At 56.6% G+C, this 18,536-nt stretch overlaps 1 protein-coding gene across 2 annotated transcripts in view; it reads right to left on the reverse strand.

The window, feature by feature from the left end:
* PITPNM3 (PITPNM family member 3) overlaps window positions 1-18,536 on the reverse strand; it is an 84,641-nt gene that overhangs the window by 19,364 nt on the left and 46,741 nt on the right. Inside the window, exons 5-11 of one of the 2 annotated variants that reach the window (XM_054575850.1) lie at window positions 10,325-10,401; window positions 9,636-9,871; window positions 6,508-6,697; window positions 5,830-5,952; window positions 5,212-5,396; window positions 2,480-2,652; window positions 1,081-1,251 (exon numbers count right to left, since the gene is read on the reverse strand). In XM_054575850.1, the coding sequence (XP_054431825.1) occupies window positions 1,081-1,251; window positions 2,480-2,652; window positions 5,212-5,396; window positions 5,830-5,952; window positions 6,508-6,697; window positions 9,636-9,871; window positions 10,325-10,401 (1,155 nt within the window). The remainder of the gene's footprint in view (window positions 1-1,080; window positions 1,252-2,479; window positions 2,653-5,211; window positions 5,397-5,829; window positions 5,953-6,507; window positions 6,698-9,635; window positions 9,872-10,324; window positions 10,402-18,536) is intronic. The other variant, XM_054575851.1, reaches the window with a different exon arrangement.

An 18,536-nucleotide genomic window follows, 5' to 3' on the forward strand; every position in this document is an offset into this window, starting at 1 on the left:
TCCCCACCGGCACTCCCACCCCTAACAGAGCTACTGAAGGCTTCTTGGGGGGGTGCCCTCAAGGCCCCAGGGGAGGCCACGGGTGGCCCATAACCGTGTGCTCTTGTATCAGACTTCTCTCCTGTGCTACAGAGGACTGTGGCTGAGCCCAGAAGCCAACAGGGACTTCCTCCTGGGAGCTAGGGTGCTCTCTGGGGGCAGGGGAGTGCCCTGAGCAAAGACGGGCACATTTTAGGATGGGGGAGGGAGGTTTTAGAGCCTTTCTATCTGTGGAAGCTCCTGACAAAGCAGGACTTTGGAAATTAAATTTTCATCACAATGGGTTGGGAGTTGGTTTTCAATCCTGAATGAGCCACATGCAGAGCATTCCCCCCTGCCTGCTGGGCATGCCCCCCCCTCAATCTGGCCCCAAACCTCTGAACAGGCTCTGGGGCGTGGAGCCAAGACTCTCCTCTGTGAGCCCTGATTGGCCATTACAGGTGTCCCCTTACAACACCCCAGTTCATGCCCATCTCACCGCACTTGAGCCCTGGAGGCCACTGGCCGTCCCTCGAACCCAACTGCCCTCACTTCTGCTGTTCCTTCGACCTAAAAGATCTTCTCCAGCCCCCTTCTCCAGCTCGTCGACACCTGTCCAAATGCCTTGGTCAAAAGCCCCCTCCTCCATGAAGCCCACCGGGATGAGATACTCCCTGCTCTGTACCTCCAGGGTCCAGGCTGGGCACTGGGCAATGGCACTCAGCTGGGCCCCTGGGCTTTCAATCAAGTCCGAAAGCTCAAGTATTATGTTGGCCCAGAGCTTAGCCAGGAGCTCATCACGGGCAGAGCTTGGGCCTCTCTGAGCCCCAAGATGGCTCCCTCCAGAGCAGGTGTTCACACAGGTGGGCTGCTCGGAAGGCAGGTGACCGAGCAGTTTGCCTGCCCTAGCCCCCAGGAGCACACAGCCCCTGTTCAGTTGGGTCTAGTCACTCCATCAGCTTTACAGCTTGAGAGGCTGGGCCAGAGATGGTGGCCCTGGAGTGCCCCCTGGCTGGGGCCCAGCCCTGGCTCAGTCTGCTCTGTCACACTCTGGGAGCCTACCGAGGAGGAGGGACTGTCCATCGCCCAGCGGGAACCTCTGGTAGCGTGGCACGCTGACAGGCGGCACCAGGTGGAACTTGGGCTCCAGTAGCGGCTCAAGCCGTGAGGCAGAGGGGTCTGCGCAGTGGAAGAAACTGTAGACCTGGCTGCAGGCAGGGCGCACCTGGAATCCTGCGAGAATACAGAGGGAAAGCCCCTTGCTGGTACCTGCTCCCTCGGCCTTCGATGGCTTTTGTGAGTGCAGCTCTGAGCGGCCTGCTCCTCTGCTCAAGAAATGCAGCGGCTCCCTGCTACCAACGGCAGCAAAACTATCAGCTGCAGTCTGGCACTCACAGCCACGCCAGCCTGCCCCACATGAGGGCACAGCTACAGGCACCCAGCTCAGCTGCCGTGGCGGCCATCTGACCCTCCCCGTCGGAGGGTCGGTCAGTCTTGCTGGGTTCCTTTCTCTGTGCCTCTGCTCAAGCTGCCCCTCCCTCCAGCAGGCCCTTCTTCCACTCTCTCTACTAGTCAAACTCCTTTAAATTCTTCCAGCTTTCACTTAGTTGCTATCTGATCTCTGAAGCCAACTCCAGGTTTGCAGAGGTCCTGGCTTGCGAGAGTCAGAGGTACTTCTCCCACAGGCCAGAAGGTGTCTCCACTGAGGCCTCTGCCTAGTCGGTGCGTCTCCCTATCCCTCTGCGCCTCGGGACTGGACTGTCCAGCATCCAGCGAGCCCTGGGGTTCTTTAGTGCCATCAGGGCAACGGTGGGGTTTTGCCTCCTCTCCCTACTTCAAGCAGAGTCCCCCCCCCACCCCCCCCATTTCTCTGTTCTGTATCGTAGGCTGTAGGTAAACTTTGGTACAAAAGAAGTTTGAGAAGCCCTGGTCTGTTCCTCTCCAAGGTGCTTCCAGACTCTTGCATCCTCAGAATCATTACTTAACGACCTGCTGGTGCAAACCACCTCAGTGTGCATTTTAGAGGATGGAGGCAGCTTTGAGGCTGTGGGTAGCGGGTGACAAAGGCACTGGCGTGGGCCTGGCTGTGTGCCCGGTCTGCAGTGCGTCTGCCTGGACACTGGGGAAGGAAGGGTGGGTACAATGGGGTAAATATTTACAGTTTCTCTTCCCACAGAGCATGACAGCTGAACAAGAGGGCCACAAAATCATCTGGGGGCACGTGACAAGGACAGGGAAATCCACCAGAAGCTACCTCACCTTTGTTCCATCTGGGGAAACTACCCTACTCTTCCTCCTCTGCCCTCCCCCTCCTACTTCTCCTCTCCTCTGTCCACCAACCCCAACTCGGGGACCCTCTCCCCACCTGCCCCCGACCTCCCCACACTCCCTGATTGGAGGTGCTAATGCAGTGTGGCCCAGGACACAAAGGCACGCGGGCCCCAGACCACGGCACACCTACCATCCAGCCCGGGCAGCACCGTCCTCCGCATGGCCAGGACCAGGCCGAGGGGCGAGCCGAAGAGGAAGAAGTCGGACACATCGAAGTCCAAGCGGCCCAGACTGACCTCAGGGAGCTGGGGCGCCCCCGCCACGGGGGGCTCGGCCTCATCCTTCAGCATGCTCGAGTGGATGCTGCAGGAGCGGGGAGGACACGGGTCGGGGGGCGGGTTAGGGAAGGACCACAGACGTGAAGTATTTACTTAGCAGGGAGCCTCCAGTCGGTGTGGAGCCCAGATCTCCATCTCCGGGCAGGGCCCAGAGCCGGAGTCCACTCGCCAGATGCCATCACGCGCGTTGCAAGCGTCTCGGCACTGGCCACCGAGGCCAGGCCAACACTTGGCTAAGGGAGGGGTCATCAGCCAACATTTTCCATAAAGGACCAGGTGGTAAATATTTTAGACTTTGAGGGCCATACGGTCTTCATCACGTCTACTCAACTCTGCCGTGTAGCACACAAGCAGCCGTAGATGACACTTAAACAACTATGCGCAGCCAGTAAAACTTGATGTATTAAAACCAGCTGAGAGCCCGAGCACATCTAAGCGTCCTACACACTGGCAGGCCTGCCCCATCCCGCTGGTTCTGTGGTGGCCACACCGGGAATTCCTGCACCGTCTACCACAGAAGCCCAGCTGGCCAGTAGACAGACCGGCTGGGGGATGTCGGTCCTGCCAGGATTAGGGCTTTGATTGTAACTCATGTTCCAGGCGTCCTGCAGACACAGATGCAAACAGCTTGGTCTTCCCTCCCCACTAGCCTGCAGACGAAGCAGAGCTTAAAGAGAAAATGTCAAGACACGGAGTTCCAGTCATTCACCTCCCTGGCTCCCATTGCTCCAAAGAGTTCAGGCTGATGCTTAGCCACAGGCCCAGAGCGGGCCGCCCGGGATGGGCAGGAAAACTGGGGGCCTCCCTGACCTTCCAGCTGGCATCTGACTTTAAGACAGTCCAGTAAATTGGATTGCATGGATTGTAATACTCAGGGATTGCATGATTTTTTTAAAAGATTTTATTTATTTACTTTTAGAGAGAGGGGAAGAGAAGTAGAAAGAGAGGGAGAGAAATATCAATGGGTGAGAGAAACATCGATTGGTTGCCTCTCACACTCTCCCAACTGGGGACCTGGCCTGCAACCCAGAAATGTACACTGATTGGGAAACAAACCGGTAACCTTTTGGTTCAAAGGCTGGAGCTCAGTCCACTGAGCCACACCAGCCAGGGCAGGATTACATGATTTATGCAAACTTAACTAACACACTCCAGCTGGAGGAGAAAGGGAATGGTAGAAATCACCGCTGAAGCAGTGTGTGAATGAGGGTCCTGAATCCCACACTCCTCTGCCTCTTGCGCTGTGAGCGTCTCCCCGTGACAACGGTGACTCTGGTGTTGAACAACACATATTTCATGTACAGCGTGGTCCCTAAACACACGCCAACTACTTAATTGCCAAAGAAACAGCCATCTGTCCCTGCACCAGAGGGAAAAACTGGCGGTGTTGGACCAGCTACTGAAAGCCTCCAACTTCTTGTCACTCCAAATCTGGGGCTTTCTTAAAGGATTTTTCAAGGATGAACCAGAAATGTGGAGATTTTACCTTGCCACCGGACTTGAAATGTAACTGCTTTTCTAAAGAATAATCTGTCAGAGGGGCTTTAAATAGTCAGAGATTTAATTATGTGGCACCTTTGACTTAATAATTCCCCCTCTGGAAATCCATGCAAACAAAATAACCCTAACATATACATACATGTTTATGCACAGAGATGGTCACCAGAGTGCTATTTATAATTTTGAAGAATTGGAAACAGCCAAAGTGTCCAAATGTTCTCCATTTTCTCAACAAAATATTGTTAAGAATATCTACCAACTATTTTTAATTATATGGGGGAAAAGATTACAATGTCAGGGTTTTAAGTAAACCTAAAAGCAAAGCATGTAAAAAATACACTGAAATTCTATTTTCTAAATGCTGAACTGACCTCATCCTATTCACCACTTGGATAAAAAAGAAGGAGGGTGTGAAGGAGGAAAGAATTGAGAAGAAAGGGAAGAAGAAGCATTCCTTCTAATTGGTCTGTGCGCAATACCCCATGTATATCCTGAATCAATGTGCAGACAACTCAGTCAGCCAGTGTTGGCGAACACGTCTCCTCTAGAAGGTTACAGAATGGACATTCCGCGGGGGTCCTGCCTGGCCTACCAGTAAAAGTGTGCGTTCCGGGGACTGGGAAAAGCAGTGTGCTGACCCCAGCTCTGCCTGTGTGACCCCAGGAAAGGTCCCGACTTACTGAGCCTGTAGTGTCTTATATGAGAAATGATAGGAGCACACACCTGCAGTAGCTCACAAACACATTTAACGTACATCTGCTCTTTTACTAGGTTCTTAAAACCATTGACGGAGAAGGCTGGGCGGCATTTACCATTTTGCAGAAGATGAAACTGAAGCTCAGGGGTGTGACACTTGTTGTCCCCTCCCTCTGAAAGTTGGGTGGAGCAGGGACAGAAGGCAGGGTCCCGGGTCTCAGCCCAGGGTCCATGGGTAGCAGCCTTGGTCCCAACGCTTGCCTATGGGCCCCCATGGAAGGATGGGGGACAGAGGACTGGTCCTAAGCATCCCACATGATTCTAAGCCAAGGTACTCTCTGCTCTAGATGCTTTGCCAGAAGGAAGGTGGGGCACAAGGAGAGGTTACCTTGATAGGAAGGCGTGATGCTGGGTGATGGCCTCGCAGTCATAGGTAGAGGAATCGCTCTGTTTCCGTGGCAACGGCCTCTTGGGCTCCTCTTCCTCCGGCGCAGTGGAGACGTCAATGCTGCTCTTGCTGAGCCGCTTGCTGCCCGCCAGGCTGCAGTCCTCCTCCACCGCAACTGGGCTGTCCTTTGGGACCAAGGAGAGGACAGGAGGGCACTGCCGTCACTGGAGCCTCTGGGGCCCTGCCTCCTCCCCCAGGCACAAGTAGGCCCTTTCTTCTCGACGTGAGAGGCGGCACCTCTCCCAAGAGAAGCATGACAGCCACGGCACAATCACAGTGGGAGTTAAGTCCCAGGACCGTCTCCTGCATCCAAAGGGACCGGCGACTCAGTGGGACCTGGGCAGCTGTCTGGGGACCCAACCCCAAATGAGACCCCTCTGGGCCTCAGTTTCCTCACCTGTGAGAGTAATCTCTTGCTACTCTTACAAGATTGTGATACAATACTTTGTCACTCGGATGTCATGAGGCACACATTGCGGGTTAACATGACTGCCCTCAGAGAGGCCCCTGCTCCCGAGGACGGACCCCTCCACCGCTCCCGCCCTCCTCTGGCCGCACCTGAGTGCTGCTGATGCTCCCCTTCCGGCTGCTGCTGCCTGGGCTGTCGCCTGAGGGCCCCGCACTGTAGCAGATGGCATCAAAGGCCAGGAGGCCCCCCACACAGTCCCCGATGAGACACACCTGGAGAAGGCACAGCTGGGACTACAGGCCTGGCCGCTGCTGACCCTTCCCCCCCCTCCCCCCATCCAGAGCACTGGTCACCTAGAGAACAAGGAACCTGTTGCAGGGAGGCCTGAGAGAGCACCAGTAGGGGGCAGGGTGCTGCTTCTGAGGCCAGGGTCAGGCTGAGGACAGGAACAGGCTAGAGCCAGGGGTCAGACTGGGGCCGGGGTCAGCCTGAGGACAGGAACCAGGCTAGAGTCAGGGGTCACACTGGGGCCAGGGTCAGCCTGAGGACAGGAATCTGGCTGGGGCAGGGGTTAGACCGGAGCCAGGGTCAGTATGAGGACAGGAGCCAGGCTGGGGCCAGTGATCAGGCTTGGGCCAGGGACCAGCATGGGCTCACAATCAGGACTGAGATGTTGGCCTCAGTTTTCCTATCTATAAAGTTCGGACAAACTCTCCTTGGATCTCAGAAACTGTGGCTCCTGAACAGCCTGGTCTAGATCTTTTGGGCAGATCCAAGTCCCTCTCCAGGTGGGGCGAAGGCGGGGCGATGGGGACAGGCCGTCCTACCTGCCCACTGAAGCCAATGCCATCAGGGGACTTGAGGAACTCTGCGTAGGCCTGGTTGGCTCGCTCGATGACAGTGACAACCGCATCCTGGTACTGTGGGGAGGAGATGGCCAACAGGGGCAGCGCGGCCAGAGGGACGTGGTCCTGGCTGTTGCTGAGACAGCCCTCATCGTGGCTGTAGGGGTTCAGGCTGCAGACAGGGGACCAAGGTGAGCCCAGCCGGGGTCAGCATGGCGGGGGGTTTGGGGCTTCGGACTGGGCAGGAGGGAGCACGTACTGGCCAGGAACAGGGCTCTCCGCTCCGGGCTCTTCCCGAGGACCCAGGCAGGGGCCAGCGAGACAAAGCACAGCGGGTGGGCAGGTCAAGCCTGTGCTGACTCCCCTGTGTCCACCTTCCACCAGCCCGTCACGTGGGTTTGGGAGTCTCCTGTGACATAGCTCTCTCCTGCCCTATTCTGCACGGCACCAAAAAATACACCCTGATTGTGGGAGAAGCCACTGGTGTGGATCTGGGAGGGGATGTAGCATCATGGCCGACTTCCTAGGGGAGGTGGGGTTTGAACTAGGCCTCAAGGAAGGCTTTAGGGAAAGTAGAAAGGAGAGAGGGTGTGCCAAGCATGTCACACCTTGGGGTGGGTGGGGGGCAGGACATGGCTGTTTGCTTGGTATTGTGTCTGTCTTTCTGGGACAGGGATCCAGAGCCTTCACAGGATTCGCAGGAAGGTCTGTGACCCAGAGAAGGACAAGGAGAGCCTGCCCGACCACATTCTCACTACCAGTGGGTTGCCCTGCACCTGCATGTGCCCCCCTCGCCTCCCTGCCTCCCACTGGGCAGGCCAGGCCCACCTGGGCCCAGCTCCCAGCTGCCTGCCCCCTTCCCCACCTCAACTGTCCTGTCTCTGTCCCCTGTGGCACCGGACCCAGCTGGCCAGGAGGGACCACAGGGGGCGGACTGCCCAACCCCTACCCAGAGCCTGCCCTTCCCCCAGAGCCTAAATTCAGGCAGGTGACAGGGCTGAGGGACCCTGGGCAGGTGAAAGAGACCTCCTGGCATGCAAGGCCAGCCTAACAGCCATTCCTCATCTCCAAAGAACACAAATTAGAGGAAACAGGCCTCGATTGCCGCCGAGAGATTTTAATTAGCTGGGAAAGAGCTCCCTCCCAGCGGTGATTAGGGCTGATGGATGGCCTGGCAAGGCTCTGCCTGGGGGAGAAGTCCGCTCCCTCCCGCTGTCCCCTCGCTGTCCCCCCAGGGGCTGGGCCATCCATCTTCCTGGGGATCAGGCCAGGGCTGGGTGACCCAGCTCTGGGGGTCAGATGTCCCAGAGGCAGGGGGTCAGGGGGATCCTGAGATAGATTATGAATGAGCCCAATTAACTCCGATTGCTGGAGTGTGAAGGCACTGTCGAGTGTGAAGGGGGTGGCGCCTCCTCAGCTCAGTCCCCCAAATCCTGCTGCAGGGCAGGCACGGAGAGCAGATTAATCTGTTAAAGGAGCAGATTCCAGGGCCCTCCCTGGCCTGCCCAATGCAGACACCCTGCAGCCCTGTGGTTCAAGGAGGACGACACAGGCATTCGGGCCCTTAGCCAAGTTGGGGACCTACTGACCTAACCTTCCTTCCAGCTCTGATTGAGATCTATCCTGCCTGTGGCCTGGAGCGCAGAGAAATCAGAGGCAGGTCTCCGCTCCCTGGGCAGAGCCAACCCCTCCTTTCACGGGCCACAAAAGTAAGTGAGGCCCAGCATGCCCTCCCCTCCAGCACTTCTGCCCAGCAGGAAGCAGCGGGCAGGCCTCCTGCCCCCGCTGGGCCTGCTGAGCCCTGTTCTGGGCCATGCCTGACCGGCAGGCTGGGATGTCTCGTCCACCTGCCCCAAGCACCACATAGGTGAGGGCTCCTCTCTTCGAAGCCTCAAGGTCCTGGCAAAGTTAACATGAAAGGGAGTGATGGGTAGGACAGAGGTGTTCCTGGCCTCCCTTCCCTCCCTAACTGCAGAAAGTTCCCGGCTCCCAGTCCCCACGGTCTGCCACAGGCCCCATGCGACGTGTCCTCTGCAGGTGCTCAGGCCTCCTTTGCCTCCGTTATCTGTGAGCAGCCTGGCTCCTAGCTCCCATCTTTGGCTCCCGGCCACTTCAAGAGGTCAGGGGCCTGGGAAGCACAGAGCTGCCTGCTCCTGAAGCAGTGGGCGTGGTCTCCCACGGGCCCCCATGTGCTAGTGGGGCCCCTGGTCTCCCTGGTTAATCCCCCACAGGGACCAGGGCAGGTTTGGATGAAGAACCCAGGCCTGGTAAGCACGCCGCCTTGTCCCCCCGACCCAGGTGCTCCGCTGGGCGTCAGGAACACCTCCCCTCCCCGGCACCTTGTCCACCAGTGGAGACAGCACCTTCTCCCTGTGAGGACAAAGACGTGTCACAGCGAATTCCCACCATGTGCTTTCTCTGTGCCCCATGTTGTGCTGGGTGCTTCCCACAGGCTAGCACCCAGAATCCTCAAAAAAACTCTAGGAGGTGGCTATGCTCCTGAGTATCTGAGTATCCCCACTTTACAGATGAAGAAACAGACAGGGAGAGGCTAAATAACTTCCCCCAGATCACACAGCCAAAACTCAAATCTAGGCTGACAACAAACTTAACCTCCTTAGGCTACTCTCACAGCACACACTGAAGTCACCTCCTCCGGGAAGCCCCCCTGGCCCTCTTCCTGAGTGCCCTCCGTGCCCTGTGCCACCTCCATGAGAGCTCACTTCCCTACTGGGCTGTAAGTATGTGGCCTGGGAGCAAGGCTGCCTGGGCTTGACTCCGGGCCCCATTCACTGGGCAGCCCTGGGGAAAGCTGCACTGCTTCACCTCTCAGTGCCTCAGCTTCCTCACCCGGGCCAGTGAGACCAGGGCTTGTTGGGCACCGGAAGTGGATCTGAGCTGCCATAGGGGCCGGGCGCTGCCTGGCCAGAGGAGGACTCGGGGCACAGTGCTAATGGAGCCTTGCTGACCACTTCCCACCGGTGATGCTCACGGTCAGAGGCTGGGCAGGTACCGCCTGCCCACCAGGTACCCACACAGCAGGGGCAGCCCCTCCACTGAGCACCCCCCAACCAATGCCATCCAGTCCCAGCAAGCAGAAAGGGACTCACTTGGAGACCAGCGAGAAAGCCTCAGAGCAAACGGCAGGACAGGGGACAAACTTGATAAGGATGTGGCCCAGGGCCGCAGGGAAGTGGGCACGTGTGACCTTCTCCAGCACAGAGCTGAAGGTGTGGATGTCGGCGGCCTTACAGGATGGGTCCCCCGAGCCTGTGTCCAGGATGTTCCCTCCGTGCAGCACCAGCAGCAGGACGTGCGTCTTGCAGGAGCGCTGTGGGCCGACTTCCTGAAAGGGGCGTCAGTGGAGATAGAGACACAGGCAGCGGGAGAAAGGATGGGGGAGGGGTAACACAATGCATCACACACACACATGCAAACACACACAACACACACACACAGGCATGGGCTGTGGCCAGAGAAGCAGGCACTGTGCCCAGCCTGTCTCAGCTCCAAGTCAGGGACCTCTCCAGCCCCCCATGGGATGGGACCTCATGTGCATTTGGAGTGAGGGGCACAGACTGCCTGGAAGGAAGCCCCTCAATGTTAGGGCAGGTAGGTTCCCACAGACCCTTTTTGTTCATATGGGAGCCAGAAGCCCAGAGAAGGACAGGATGCTGCCCAGGGTCACACAGCAAGTCAAATGAGGAGCTGGATGGAAACTAGGCAGCCTGTCTACCTAGGGCTCCTCCTAAAACCCTGAGCGCAGCGGGGCCCAGACAGCCTCAGGAAGCCGGCCTACCTCATTGTCCTCGTGGATCTCAATGCTACCCTGGGCTGGGAACTTCTGTCTCCTCAAGGAAACCCGGTACAGCTCTCCTGTGGCAGGAACAGGGGGGAAGTCAGTTGGTGCGAGGAGAGGGCTCGCGGGCCCGCGTAACAATGGCATCCAGAGCTAGGAAGGCACCCTGCCTGGCACTTGCCTCCAAACACAACACAACATGAAACCCTTTCTCCTGCTAAAAAACAGAAGACCAGGGGGATGAGGCCATCATGGATGCTGTCCCGGTGGCCAGCAGGGGCATCCTAGAAAGGACCGATCCTGCTTTCCTTCACGAATAACAGCAGCCACAGTACAAGGGTCGTCGGACAGCTTCCACCTCCAGTAATGGACAGAAATTCGGGCCAAGCATCCAACAACTACAGTTGCTGGATTTAAAAAAATAAAAATCACTCAATATGTTTGACACTACCAGAGAGATGGCAAGGCCTTGAGCTATGGGAACCCCACCCAGGGGGAGGTGGGCCCTCAGAGAGGGAAGGCCAGCATTTGGACCACGCTCATCACCACTCATCGCCCTCGGGCCTCGGGGTGAAGCCAGCCGGCTGCCAGGAATGCTCTTCTCGCGCCTCTCAGCTGCCTGGGCTCAACGCCTCCACTTCCAGGAAGTGCTTCTTGGCATCCAACCCTCTCTGAGCTCACATTCCTCCAACACAGACACTACAATCATGGACCAAATCTGGCCCACGGCCTGTTTCTGTAAATAAAGTTTTATTGGAACACAGCCATGCCCATTCATTTACGCATTATCTGTGGCTGCTTATGTGCCACAGAGACTTTATAGCCTGCAAAGCCTAAAATATTTACTATCTGGCCCTTTAAAGAAAAGCTTGTTGATCCCTGATCTAATACCTGGTCCATCATTGAAGACGATAATTCTTCTCCTGCCACAGAAGATATATGGGCGAGATGCTGCCTCTCTGTGACCTGGCAGCCGGGGCAGCAGCCGGGAACCTAGACCCAGGGAACAGCTGGGACTTAACCTCGGACTAGGTGATGCGAGGCTGCTTCGGGCTCTCGGGTGGAGAGAGACCTTAAAGGCATCCAACAGCCCCCTCACTGCCTACCCAGTGGTGCGGCCACCATGGGAAAGTGAGGAATCCTTCCTTCCATCAAGCTGACCTTGCCTCTTCTCCTTTTTTGCCCATGAGAAGGCGACTACTTTCTCTGTGTGGATGAACATCACAGCTTGACTGTGAACCACTTATTTGCCTGCAGTGACACGGAACTCATCTCTTCAAGCAGCTGGTCCCTAGGCAAGGATGGCCCTTTCCTTTCTCACTTCACCCCCCGCCCCGCCCCCCGCCAGGAGCCTGCTGCACCCTGCTAGGGAGCGTGTTTGGGGAGCATCCTTCCCAGGGGCTTTGCAGGCAACCTGCAGCAGGTGTGGGCGGGAGCCCTGGCCAGCGTATGTCTGAGTCAACATCCCCCCAGCCACTGCCGGCCCCAGGGGAGGCTGCACCCGTGAGGAATTCCAAATGGGAAGCTGTCCTCAGCGGGGAAGTGTATTTCCGAAACCGTCTGTCCGCACAGACACTACCCTGGTCTAAGGGTAACTGCTTTATGAGCCTGGAGTTGCACACAGACAGGAAATCATTTCCTAAGTGATGGAGGACTCTGGTTTGGAGGAAGAAGAGGAAAAACTTGTTCTGAGGCCTGGCTTTACCCAGTACTTCCCAATGCTCCTTCCAGCGGCCCAGGCTCCTCTGCCTCAGAGCTGACATCCCGTGGGCCTTGCCCTGGAAGTGGCTAGAAGAGCCCTGGGCCCTTCCCTCAGGGCAGGATCAAAATAAGTGACAACAGTAGATGGCTCCATTTTACTGAGTACAGATGTCCCAGGCACTACGTGCCGTACAGGTGTCATCTCATCTGGTTCCCGCACAAGTAACCTCTCTGAGTTTTGGTCCTCTTGTTATTAGCCCAGTTTTACAGATGAGAAAACCAAGGCCCACACAACCTAAGTTGCTCGCCCCAGGCAACACAACCGAGAAGCCTGGGTGAGCTGACACGTGAACCCAGATAACAATGTCCCACACTCAGCAGAAGACAACGCTTGAGAAAGTGCTCCCCTACCCATCTGACCTCCACAGCTTCCTGGGGAGCAGGGCACAAAAGTCCTCATTCTGTAGAGGAAACAGGAGGACAGATTGATAAGTGACATCCAGTGGACTGAAGTCCAGGCCCGCCGTGGAGACCGTGTGGCAGCAGGAAGAACGAGAGCGTCCAGGAGGGAAGCCGAGCTTGGCTTCGCGTGCGATGCTGCAGCGCCAGGGGACCGGGAGGGACCCAGCGCTGGCAGGGCTGCGTCCATGGGTCTGGGGCCTGGGCGGCCCCTGACTTCCAGGGCTGGGGGAGACCCGGCGGAAACCATGGACCTTGGAGCCAGAATGCCTGAGTTCAAATCGTGGCTCTTATCAGCTACGTGACCTGCACCTCTGTTTTCTCATCTGGAGATGACGATAGTAGCTACCTCTTGGAATGATGATGAGAATAAATGAGTTCATATATAGAAAGGGCTTAGAATGGGACCTGGAACATAGTAAATACTATATAAGTATTATTACCATCCTCCTCCCCCACCTCCTGATCATAATCCAGGGCACACTGAGGGGCGCAGAGCCACAGATGATAAGAGTTGGCCAGAGGCCCATAGGGACATTGCCGCCTCCACACTCTCCGGCCCTGTCCCCAAGTCCTCCCTGAGTCCTGGCAGGCTCCCCAGCCTCGCTGGGCTGGGTGCCTACTTGCACCGGGGAGGCTGCTTGCAGTGTGATTACAGGATTAAATACTGTGATTGCCACAAATTACCATAGCAAGGCTATAAATAAGTCGCAGGGAAGACATGCAGGTCCTGCCATCTCCCGGGCACCGAGCCCTCTGGTAGGTGGGGGCCGCGTACCCCCGTCACTGCTTACATAGATCGAGGAGCCCCCACATCCTTGATCTGCCTGTGGCCAGCTTCCCTGCAGCCCACACGATGTTCTGGGCATCAAATCAGTGGACAAGTGCTGTATCCTGGCTGCAAATGATGCTCAGGCAGTTCCTGGCTCGGTGGGGATGGGAGACTGGCCTGGTTGTCCTCTGCATCCCTGGCCCCTTCCCTAGCAAAGGGAAGAGCGGTCTCCTGTGCTGTTTGGGGTGGAGCCTTGCTTCTTTTCAATGAACAAACGCCGGAGATGCTTTGCTCTGGGATAGGGAAGAGGGGAGAGCTAGGCTGCCAGATCTAGATTCTGGCCCCTGGAGAGTTCCCTAACAGGACCAGAGTCGCCCCACCGAAAGGTACATCTCCAGTCTTAGACGGAGCCTCTGTAGACAAGCAGAAGGGCAGCCTAGAGCCCCCGCTGCCAGCACCTTGCTCACAAGGGCTCTGCTCTTCCCAGCACCAGACATTTCCACCCCAGCAGCTGAGGCCACTGGCTCTGACTCATCCACTAGGCATAACTCTTTCACTCCTCCGTGCCCTTGCTCGTCCCAAGCCCTCTGCCTGGTAAGCCTTCCTCCCCTCGCAGGCCGACACATTCCCACTCGTCCTTCAAACTCTGCTCAGTTGTCACCACGTCTGGAAAGCCTTCTCAGATCTGCTCCAGCAGAGACACTTACCCCACAGCTTGCTGAGAGGGGCCTGGCTTACTGCTGGGATGTGACTTGTTAATTTCCCCATTGGACTGTGGGCCCCTTGAGAGCAGGGTGGATCAGCTGTCAGGGCCTCAGGTGGCATTTTTATGCAAACTTATTGCAAGTGAAGATCCAGGGCTCACAGACTGTGAGACAGCTCTCTACGGTCAGTCCCCCAGGAGAACGCAGGTTCAGTGAGCCTCATCCTCAGGAGGCGCGTTTCTTAGAGGTCCCCGGGGAAACTGTATCGGGGGACATCTGGGAATTCTACAACGGCTTGGCCTGGGCTTGGGGGCTCCACATCTGGAGGCTCCCCTAGAGCCTCTGGTGGCGAGATCTGCTGGCAGGGGTGGCGGGGAGCCACATGTCGGGGCCCACTTCCTGCTCATTTCTGTCCACATGACCCTATTCGGGCTGGTCCCTGCCGCACCCAGATATGGGATGGGGGAACCCACAGCTGTTTTTGTGAGAACTTTGAGGCAGGCCAGCCCCCACAGAGCCTGCTTCCAGCGCCCCTGCCAGTCTTGGCACTGGCAGGGGGCCCACCCAGCTCACCAGGGCTCCTCCTGGCAGCTGAAGAAGGGAGGCTATTTTTGCTTAATCACCACCTTGGAAAGGCACAAATCGTGATCATCCCTCCTAATTACTGATGTGCCACACTGCTCTTGAGACAAAAGCCAAGGTCATCACCACGCACTCAGCACCCTCAGCACACGGAGTCACCGGCGTGGCGGTCTCCATTCTCCCTTGCGACCTGTCGCCAGCGCCCAGGAGGGGTAGATGCGGGGGTGACCCCTAGCTAACACTGACCACGCGCTTTCACCCTCCGCTCTGCCAGCCCCTGCAGTGGCCCCCATCTCCACTAGTGCCCCCCGGGGAGCAGAGCTGGACCCAGCTTGAGACCATGGGGCATGTCCTGAGAAGGGCCGACAGGAGTACCTGATCCTCGCTGAGCAGGTGGAAGCACAGGCCCTGGCGTTAACACACACCTGGTGTTTGAACCCAGTGGCTCCGCTCTGTTGCTCTGATGTGGGATATGAGAGGTATCCCTGGCAAGATCCAGGAAGATCTGGAGTCTCATTCAGCAGCAAGCAGGGCCCCCAGGTAAACCCACACAGAAAAAGACACACGCGCTGGAGGAGATGGGCCACAGGAGGAGTCACAGGGCGGCAGGTGAAGGCTCTAGTCAGAGGGTGTCCTTGGACGCCCTCTCCACAACACCCACCAGCGCAGAATGAGGGGTTGGCCTGCGTTCCCTCTTCCCAGTCAGGCAGTCAGAGAGCCTCTGAGCCCGAGCGTGAGGAGCCGCGCCCTGTGTGAGTCCAGCCTCCGCGCCCAGCAGCCTCCCCCCCTAGGACCCTGACGAGACCTGCACGTCGCTCTGAGAGACGTGGAGAAAGAAAGAGGGTCCAGGAAACTGCAGGTGGCAAGGGTCACCTGGATTGCAAAGCGGTCGATTCCACCTAGGGAGCTCGGTGCCAATTCCCAGGCAAGTCCTGGTGCAAATCAATAAGCACGCGTTTAGGGAGCTCTTAGCAGAGAAAAGGGAGAGCTCTGATGGGTTCGCTCGCGACACACCGCTTGTTGAGTAGGGTTACTGGCCTGGGAACTGCCGGGGGCACCAAGGGCTCAGGGCACCCGGGGAGGAAGGAGACGCGAGCAGGAGGGCACCCGAGGGGGCACCCGCAGCTCTCACAGAGGCTCGGGGCGGCACAGGGCGCCTCGAGGCCAGGCTCGCCTGACAGCGGGTGTGGGCAGCACGCACGGGGGAAGCAGGGGGAGAATGGGCCCTCTTCTGACAGCTTTAAAACTTTTTAAAAACAGGGAACTCTTTTATCCCGTGAAATTTTCTTTAGGAGCCCCATCTGCCAAACAGACGTGAGTGGGCCGGTGGCTCTGGCCGAGCAGGTTGGGGGCCCAGAGCCTCACCTTCCTACTCCACCCACCCCTGCCCCCAAGCAGTCCCTGGGGGCTCCCCGGAGCACAGCCACAGAGCCATCCCCTTGCTCACCACCCTTCTCCACGGCGCCCAGCACCCCGCCTTCAGAAAACCAGCAGGCTAGGTGGGGGGATGGGTGGGCTGGGCTGTGCATTTGAAGGAAACACACCAAACTCTTATTAAGTGGTTTTCTCTAAATGATTGGACCATGGGTGATATTGCTTTTTAACTTTCTACTTGTCTCTATTTTCCAAATTTTCTCCAGTGACTCCATATTCATAAATAGTTTAAAACTCTTTATGACTGTATCTATTAAATGGACAATACCAGCATATGCCATATTGACAATAAGAACATTTTTTAAATAAGGCCACAACCCCTACTTTACTAAACGTAAACTCTACAAACAAAATAAAGCAGCAAAATGTTGTCCCGCCCTCTTGGAGCTGACAGGCTAATGAGGGAACATAAAAAGAAAAAGAAATGCTTGTGTCAGGAATGAATACACATGAAACACACTGAGTGAATTACAATCCTATGTCTGGGAAAAAAAAACATACAAAAAACCCCCACAAAAAACCCTCAACATCACTTTGCAATTCCTACTCTATTGATTGTTGCCCAAATTAGTGTTAGGGCTGAAAATACCACGATGCCTCAGATTCAGCAGATCTGGCATGCGACTTCAAGGATCTCTCAGGAGGTGCCTCAGGTCACATGATCAAGGTCAAGTCATATGACAAACGCCTAGGTCACATGAGCAAGCCCAGCCACATGACCAAAGGCTGCACACAGCCTGAGCCAGGGTAATAGGGCTGCCAGAGGCACCTCTCAGCCTCTGAGCTGCACACACTAGAGACTCCAGTTCAGAATAAGGAGGGGACACCCCTGCCGTGCCCTGCACCTCAGGCCACTTCGAGGGCATGTCCGGAGGCCAGTAACGGGGCAGGAGAGTGTGAAGGAGGCGCAGCCTGGAGAAGAGCAGGTTCTAGGGGCCGTGGCAGCTGCTTGCAAATCCCTGCAGCGCTTTGCTAGGGTCAGGGGAGCAGAGGGCAGAGCCAGGGTGGTTTCTGGAAAGATCCAAGTTCCAACCCAACCCAGGAAATGTTTACAGCAGTTCAAGAATGACCCACGCTGGCCTGGAGAAGGCAGGGAGTTCTTCTCCAGCTTACACAAGCCAGTTATGTAAGTTGCCACTTAGCAGGGAGGCTGGGGCAGGAATTTCCAACCAGCTTGGGGGCCTAGAGGCTGAGGCCCCTCCTCTGACTCCTTAACCCTTTCAGTGTCAAAGTCCAATCAAGTCAGCCTGGACTCACCTGGCTAAGGAGGCCAAAACCCCAGGGAGCCAATTAGCCATCGCCAGAGACACTAGCCCCGACTAAGGCCTGACCCTTGCTAGGATTTGAACCCCGGATCCTGCCCTTTGGAAACCTGTTGGCCACCCCTAGTGAGCATCGGGAGCCAGCTCTCCCGGAACCCAGCTCAGATAGGGAATGGCGGCATCGCTGATCAGGCCCACCGCAGGGTCCAGAGATCCAGCTGCAGGAACCCCCTGCCGCGCGGCCCTGGGAGGCCGGGAGGGCTTGGCACCTCCTGTCCTGGCGACTCTCCCATAGTAAACGCAGCCCTCCCAGGGCCTGTCTTGCGTTTCTGATGGCCGTCCATTGTCTCAGGCAATCTTCCCATGTGTTCTAAGAGGTCAAAGTGCTCTCCCCACGTTACCGAAGAGAAAACTAAGGCTCAGGGGGGTTAAGGGAGTTGTCTCTAGATGTATGGGAGGGAGTGGGCATTTGAACCAGGTCACCAGGACAGGGCTCTTCCATCCTCCTGCAGCGTTGCCCACAAAGGTGACGTATTAGAAAAGGGCGTTCTCGTGGCCCTTACACATGCCCCCACGCCATAGCCTGCCCTGCAGAGTGGTAGGAAGGACAGAGGGAGAGAGGCTGTTACTGGGAGCAGGAACCTGCTTGGACCTTTTGGCCTGCCCGCTAGGGGACCCCGTCAAGCCCACCCTGGCTCTGCTCGGAAGCTGGCACCAAAACAAATACAATAATCCGCTCCAACCCACACCTCCCCTCTTACCCTGGTAACCCCCTCAAATGAATGTGGCTTCCAGAAGAAGGGCTGGGAATGGCTTTCAAACATACAAAAAGGTGTACTCAACCTTGGGATCCTCAACTAGAGGAATGCTCATTGAAATTACTCTAAAATGCCGGGGGTTTTTTCACCTCTCAGACTAGCAATTCCCAAACCCATGCTGCCCAGGGTATGGGAAAACCATCCCTCCTCATTCATTGCGGGTGAGAGTGAGAACCAGACCAACCTCTGAACCAGAGGGCAGGTTGACGATGTCATTCGAAGTACAAAATGCCCTTGACCCAGCAAGTCCAAGTCCATGTGCATAATGACATATGTACAACACTAACCATCGCCACACTATTTACATTATAGACAAAAGACAGAAAGCAAACCTATGTGCTCACCAATAGGGGACTGGTGAAACCGATTGCGCTGCAGTGAAATATGACGCACCATTGCAAAGCCACAGCCTCTGCATGTACTGAGATAGTGAGATAATCCTAATATTTTATTATTTGAGGAAAGCCAGGTGAATGCAGC

This window comes from Pteronotus mesoamericanus, unplaced genomic scaffold, assembly GCF_021234165.1.
Source record: "Pteronotus mesoamericanus isolate MK-2021 breed Mesoamerican mustached bat unplaced genomic scaffold, CSHL_Meso_final contig_317, whole genome shotgun sequence".
NCBI lineage: Eukaryota > Metazoa > Chordata > Mammalia > Chiroptera > Mormoopidae > Pteronotus > Pteronotus mesoamericanus.